This window comes from Colobus angolensis, unplaced genomic scaffold (assembly GCF_000951035.1).
Source record: "Colobus angolensis palliatus isolate OR3802 unplaced genomic scaffold, Cang.pa_1.0 Scaffold31, whole genome shotgun sequence".
Lineage (NCBI taxonomy): Eukaryota > Metazoa > Chordata > Mammalia > Primates > Cercopithecidae > Colobus > Colobus angolensis.
Window position 1 is genome coordinate 985689 of NW_012116377.1, and position 7351 is coordinate 993039.

A 7351-nucleotide genomic window follows, 5' to 3' on the forward strand; every position below is an offset into this window, starting at 1 on the left:
AGTAGCTGGGATTACAGGTGCCTGCCACATACCCAGCCAATTTTTTGTATTTTTAGTAGAGACGGGGTTTCACCATGTTGGCCAGGCTGGTCTCGAACTCCTGACCTAGTGATTCGCCCACCTCAGCCTCCAAAAGTGCTGGGATTATAAGCATGAACCACTGCGTCTGGCCCCACATGTTTTTTAATTGTGGTAAAAATACACATAACATAAAAGTTGCCATTTTAATATTTTTAAGTGACCAGTTTAGTGGCATGAAGTACATTCACATTGTTGTGTAAGAACCTTTTACTTTTTATTTTTATTTTTATTTTATTTTTGAGATGGAGTCTTGCCCTGTCACCCAGCCTGGAGTGCAAAGGCTCAATCTCAGCTCACTACAACCTCCACCTCCCAGGTTCAAGTAATTCTCAGCCTCAGCCTCCCAAGCAGCTGGGATTACTGGTGCATGGAACCATACCCGGATAATTTTTTGTATCTTTAGTACAGATGAGTTTCACCATATTGGCCAGGCTGGTCTCGAACTCCTGACCTCGTGATCCACCCACCTCGGCTTCCCGAAGTGCTGGAGTTACAAGCGTGAGCCACTGCCCCAGGCCTTACTTTTTATTTCTAATTTAATGCTCTTAGAAAACAGAATCGGGCGCGGTGGCTCAAGCCTGTAATCCCAGCACTTTGGGAGGCCGAGACGGGTGGATCACGAGGTCAGGAGATCGAGACCATCCTGGCTAACACGGCGAAACCCCGTCTCTACTAAAAAAAATACAAAAAATTAGCCGGGCGAGGTGGCGGGCGCCTGTAGTCCCAGCTACTCGGGAGGCTGAGGCGAGACAATGGCGTAAACCCGGGAGGCGGAGCTTGCAGTGAGCTGAGATCCGGCCACTGCACTCCAGCCTGGGCGACAGAGCCAGACTCCGTCTCAAAAAAAAAAGAAAAAAAAAAGAAAACAGAATCAAGGTCAGGCATGGTGGCTCATACCTGTAATCCCAGCACTTTGGGAGGCCGAGGCGCGTGGATCACGAGGTCAGGAGATGGAGACCATCCTGGCTAAAACAGTGAAACCCCATCTCTACTAAAATACAAAAAATTAGCTGGGCGTAGTGGTGCACGCCTGTAGTCCCAGGTACTTGGGAGGCTGAGGCAGGGGAATCGCTTGAACCCAGGAGGTGTAGGTTGCAGTGAGCTGAGATTGCGCCACTGCACTCCAGCCTGGCCACAGAGCAAGACTCCATCAAAAGAAAACCAAAAAAAAAAAAGAAAGAAAGAAAACAGAATCAGTATGATGGCAAAGGTTTCTATTTGTCTGCCTTTAGAGTAGTGTACTAAAATGGCCAATAGTATATTTAAAGATTTCTGTTCATTTTTACTTAATATAGTTCAAAGATACATTATTACTTTGATAACTTTTATTTGTATATTATTCCTTTTGTAAGTATGAACCATCCTCTTCATCACTTTGATTTTCACCTTAAATTCCTCATTCCTTTTGACCTATTCCTAAATTGCATCCCTAGCTTTCTTTTGGCTCATTCCTTTATTTTTAAATGAGGATAAAAGCAGCCCCTGACTGCTGAGAGTTAGCCTGGCACTATCAGTTAAACCTCAGTTTTGCTAGAAGCTAGCCTGGCAGGGGCCAGCTAACTCATGGTGTTCTCCATGGCGCTACACAAAAATAATCTCTTGGAACACCAATAGCAAACAAGACCAATCTCTGACCACCATGGTAGAAGACAAAATCAAGAACACTCTGTCATTGTACTTGAGCACAGGCAAAAATCAAATCATCTTCAAACCACAAAAGTAAGTCTCCTTACTCTGCCTAAGAAAAGTGACTGCCAATTATACCTTTACCAATTACAACTTTTGCTTCAATCTACCCTTCGTATCTTCTAGATATCTTCTAGATAAAAATGATTAAGATACCCAATCATAAAATTTCCCAATAGGAACAGAAGGGCAGGTTCAGTGAAATTCAGCTAAGATTCTTATTATCTGTGATTAAAACCCTGAAATGAAATTCTACTATGACTTATACATGCAACAGAAAGACATAAGAATGTCTACTGATACATAGTTCATAATATAATCTGTATTTTACCAAACAAATATTTAAAAAGCAATGTGTGAAAATTTAGTCTATTATGGCACCTTTTGTGAAATAGAAAACAATGTGTAGCTGTTTTTACTTGTTTACAAAACCAAGCAATCAAAGAAAAAGAATAAAACTGGTCCTCTATGTTGAGAAACATGGGGGTAGGTGGGGAACGGAGGTGGGTGAACCACAGATTCATGTTTCCCCTGAATTTGCTTCCTATAACACTTTCTTTTTTTTTTTTTTTTGAGACAGAGTCTCACTCTGTCACCCAGGCTGGAGTACAGTGGTGCAATCTCCACTCACTGCAAGCTCCGCCTCCCAGGTTCACGCCATTCTCCTGCCTCAGCCTCCCGAGTAGCTGGGACTACAGGCGCCCGCCACCATGCCTGGTTGATTTTTTGTATTCTTAGTAGAGATGGGGTTTCACCGCGTCAGCCAGGATGGTCTCGATCTCCTGACCTCGTGATCCGCCCGGCTCGGCCTCCCAAAGTGCTGGGATTACAGGCTTTAGCCACCACGCCCAGCCTCCTATAACACTTTTTAGGGTGTGTTACCTTTAAATATATTTCTAATGGCTTTTAATTTTTATTTTTTACTATTATTCCCATTTTACCAACATTATTTTTGAACTAAGTGTATATATTCCCTATTCAAAAAACTAAACATTCGTAATACACTATCACAATATCTCCAGAGGTATAAGAAATAAAATTATACTCATGAAATAAGAACAAGATGCTAATCAAAAAGAATATGTAGAAAATAAATTACAGTTATTAAAAATTAAAACATTCAATTAAAATGTTGATGGTGGTAACAAGAAACTCAAAAGAAGAGCTGGAAGGCAAATGTGACAAAGCTTCCTGAAAAAGAGAGCAGCAAAGAAATAGAAAACAGTAGAGGGAAAAAAAATGAAGAACCAATATCCAAAAAACAGATATTTAAAAAAAAAGAAACAAAATGTTTGTGTTTGAGGAGGCAGTTTAGGAAGAAACAGAGAAATACTTTGAAAATCCCACAGAAAAGTGACTTCTAACCAGGAAAATCTATCCACAGCCCAAAGATCAATGTAGTGTGATGACAAAATAAACAACAGTTTTTTCTTGACAGTGCACCTCTCCACTGTCACACAGGTGGCCTCCAGAGATGAAGACATTACCTACGTGTTGCTTATTCTCAATAGGAAGATCAAGATTTGTTTCAGGAGCAGCAGGTCTTAGAGTCCAGCTGCTTCCTGTGGCCTAGGTGCCTCCCTCAGTTATGAGGTTCTAGTGACAAGTCAGAGCTTTCTACTCCTGGATTGAATTTCCACCCCCTGGGACGACTCCTCCTCACCTCACAGGAGCTGCCCTGATCCTCTGGAGCCAGGGCTGAAGATTTCTGAGATGAGGTCCAATTAGCTGGCATGGCCACACTGGGTCTCAACCGTTTTTCTCTAGGGTGTCTGAAGCTTGGCAGTCATCTGTGAACTCAAGCAGAGCTGCTCTGAAGAGGTAGGCTGGAGTCTGGAGGAAGATCTGGCCCAGGGGCTCCCCAGAGACACCCAGAAATCTGGAAAGACAATGTTCCCATAGTCAGTCATGTAATATTCACCGCATAAGCACTTCCTGGATACATCAAGGTGCAGGTCCCTGAGCTAGAAACCAAAGCAGTGGTTCTCAAACAGGTAGGCATTCAAGTTACCTGGAGGACCTGTTAAATGAAACACAGTTAAAAATTCTTAGCCCTACTCCACAGTTTCTGATTCAGTAGGTCAAAAGTAGAACCCAAGAAGTTTCATTTCTAACCGGTGCCCAGGAAACGCTGATGCTGTCAGTACAGGGACCACACTTTGAGAAGCAGCACTGTGGAGAACATAAAATTTAACAAAATCTGTGATAGGTATTAGTTACAGTGAAATATGGGAAAAGTCACGAGATATGGAGTAACATCACTGCAGATTTTTTGAACTGCAGCTCTACCACTTTTCGCCTATGAGAACAGAAGTTTCTTCACTCTTTTTTGAGACGGAGTCTTGCTCTGTTGCCAGGCTGGAGTGCAGTGGTGCCATCTCGGCTCACTACAACCTCCGCCTCCCAGGTTCAAGCAATTCTCCTGCTTCAGCCTCCCGAGCAGCTGGGATTAAAGGCATGTGCCACCACGCCCAGCTAATTTTTGGTAAAGACGAGGTTTCACCATGTTGGCCAGGATGGTCTCGATCTCCTGACCTCATGATCCGCTCACCTCAGCCTCCCAAAGTGCTGAGATTACAGGCATGAGCCACCGTGCCCAGCCATTTCTTCACTTTTAATTTCAGAAATGAGGATGAAAATGCTGATCTCAAAGTTACAAAAATTAAATGAGATAATACCTGTAAAGTGCTCAACACCTCCCTGGCACACAAAAATCATACAATACATATCAGCGATTACCATGCATTATCAGATATTAAAACAATATAAAAACAATGTAATAAAAACAACTAAAACAATAAATATACCAGACAATATTGATCTATATATGTGAAAAAAGTGGTATTTAAATGAGTGTGCATAACACGTTCATTGCATAAGTGGCGGTGATATAACTGGCTAGCCACCTGAAAAAAAACAAACTAGATCTCCATCACACAGTATTCACTGTAAGCAAATGCCAGCAGGACTGATCACTTAATTATGTGTATTTGTGAAATCCCAAAGATTATTGAAATAAATTTTAGAAGTATATATGTGTATAACACTGTGGTGGGCTGGGAGGGATCTTATTACACGTAGGAGGAAACACAGACGCTATAGCAGAAAAATCAGATACTTTTGATTAGATGATATTTCCTAATTTTATGTTAAAATATACCACAAAAAAAAGTAGGACAAAAGATGAAAATTCACAGAAAAGGAAACAAATGGCAATTAACCAAAAAGATGTCAACTTTAGTAACTGGAAAATGCATCGGAGCAATTAGATATAATTTTCCCTCAAAATTTTAAAAACTTTTACAATGCAACAATATCCATTGCTGGAAAAGCATTTGGGAAAATGAATTATTTTATAAATTGTTGGTAGAGCTTGAATTGTTATATTTTGAGCTACTTAGTCATATCTATAACGTATTAAAAATGCACATAGGCCAGGCACAGTGGCTCATGCCCGTAATCCCAGCACTCTGGGAGGCCGAGGCAGGTGGATCACTTGAGGTCAGGAGTTTGAGACTAGCCTGGCCAAAATGGTGAATCCCCGTCTCTGCTAAAAAATACAAAAAATTAGCTGGGCATGGTGGCACGCGCCTGTAATCCCAGCTACTCTGGAGGCTGAGGCAGGAGAATCGCTTGAACCCACTAGGCAGAGGTTGCAGTGAGCTGAGATCGCGCCACTGCACTCCAACCTGGGCGACAGAGCGAGACTCCATCTCAAAATAAATGAAGTGCACACAATTGTTCCTAATAACATAATTTCACATATATAAAGCAGAAGAAGAAGGAAGGACAAATGGACAAAGAACCTTTCCAGAGTGACTACTTTACCTTCCTCTAATTAATTAAGCAGACAATCTGTGAGGAGACAGATATATTTTTTAAATATATGCTTAATTAATATCTATAACAATACAATCAGAGAACATAGTACACCGTTTTTATGTAATAGATGTGACATTCATGAAAACTGTCCACGAACTAGGTCATAAGGCAACTTTTCAATTTGAGCATTAAACAGACATTACTTAAAACAAAAAAGGAACTTCTAAATAACTCATGGATCAAAGAAAAAAAGCACTTAGATTTGAACAATTTTTTATACAAAGATTCACCAAAACTTGAGAATTTTTATATTAAAGAAGACTGAAAAATTAAAACGCTGAACTTTCAACTCAGGTTAGAAAGCAAGCTGATCACAGTCCTCACCGATCACCATAGCTGACCCTACAGGCTCTGTCACTGACCACAGACTCCCATCACTGATCCCCAAACCTCAATCACTCATCCCAAAGAGCTCTATCAATGACCCGAGAAATCCGTCACAATCAACAACGGACGCCACAGAACCCCATCACCGAACCCTCAAAACAATCTCTAACTCCACAGGCAACCTCGACACCCCCTATTACTGGCTCCACAGAAACCCCAGTCGTGACCAACCAAAATCACCTCAAAGATTTCTCGGTATTGGGATATGAAAATACTCTTGACACCAGCGGCAAAAAAGCCTTGGAGGACGGCTTCCACTTCCGGTCCGACTTACAGCACCTCCCCTTTGTAGGCTGTTGATACGGCGCATGCTCTGAATAAACTTGGAAGCCAATTTCAGCGAACAGTCAACAGGGCGCAGACGCAGCTCACAGTTTCCGTAATGTGGCGCTGTACGGCAGAGAACATGGCCGCGCCCTTACGGTATTTGTTCGTGTGGGCCGCCATCTTGGAAGCAAATCCGTTCCGTAGAGCAGAGGAATCGGCCGCCGGCAGGGTTTCCTAGAGCGAGGCAGGTATAGTTACATAGGACGCTAGAGTGTGACCCTCGTCTGACTAGGCTTCTATTCTGAAGGAGAAAGTTACTGGAAATGTGGGTCTGGCGCTCTATGTTATATTTAGAAAAGCTAAGTTACCCTTCTGAATACAGGACACTGAGGATAATAATTACCTGCTGGAAGAAACCACCAAGGAATAGAGGAGCGAGGCAAAAATCACCAAGAGAAGGGGATCCTGGGAGAAACCAGAGGCAGATGATAGGAGGAATCAGGATAGTACAGTCCACTTTTTAGAGATGCCATTCAGGGAAAAGGTGGAAAGGTCACTATGGGAGTCATCTCTTGAGTAAAACCACCCTGAAAGTCTGAGAGACATCTGAATGAGTAGTAGGCTGCAAGAAGGGTGGTACAACTTTTAATGGGAGAAACCACTTTTGGAAATAGGGGAGAAATCCGAGAATATTAATACAATCCTCTCCTGGGAGATACCACCAGAGGAGGGAGGAGAAGTCCAGGCGTCCACTTCTGAAGGGCTGAGTCGGGTGGGAAGGTGAATAGAGATTTGAATTACGCATTACTCTCCACACTACCTACCTCAAGTGCAACTATAGTAGGCAGCAATAATAACAACACTAATAGTCTTTAGTATGGCCAACATGTGACTAAAAGCACCTAAGGAAAACTGTTTTTATTTACCTTGAAGTTAAAATATAATTAATAACAATTGCCTTACCATGTCGATGAAGCTTTAAATGCAGTCTCTGACCTTTAGCTTCTCCTCTGTGGAAATTCTGAAGCTGCTTAACACCTCTGTACTC

The 7351-nt window shown here is 42.1% G+C and overlaps 1 protein-coding gene across 6 annotated transcripts in view; it reads right to left on the reverse strand.

The window, feature by feature from the left end:
• The window catches only part of ZNF585A (zinc finger protein 585A), a 25790-nt gene extending 19459 nt beyond the window's left edge, over positions 1-6331 (reverse strand). For 3 of the 6 annotated variants that reach the window (XM_011950641.1, XM_011950645.1, XM_011950644.1), the window contains exons 1-2: positions 6217-6331; positions 3431-3646 (exon numbers count right to left, since the gene is read on the reverse strand). In XM_011950641.1, the coding sequence (XP_011806031.1) occupies positions 3431-3502 (72 nt within the window). In that variant the 5' untranslated portion in view covers positions 3503-3646; positions 6217-6331. Of the gene's footprint in view, positions 1-3430; positions 3647-5973; positions 6029-6074; positions 6091-6216 lie in introns of those variants that run through there. The other 3 variants (XM_011950642.1, XM_011950643.1, XM_011950646.1) reach the window with 3 other exon arrangements.
• Between the last annotated feature and the right edge of the window lie 1020 nt (positions 6332-7351).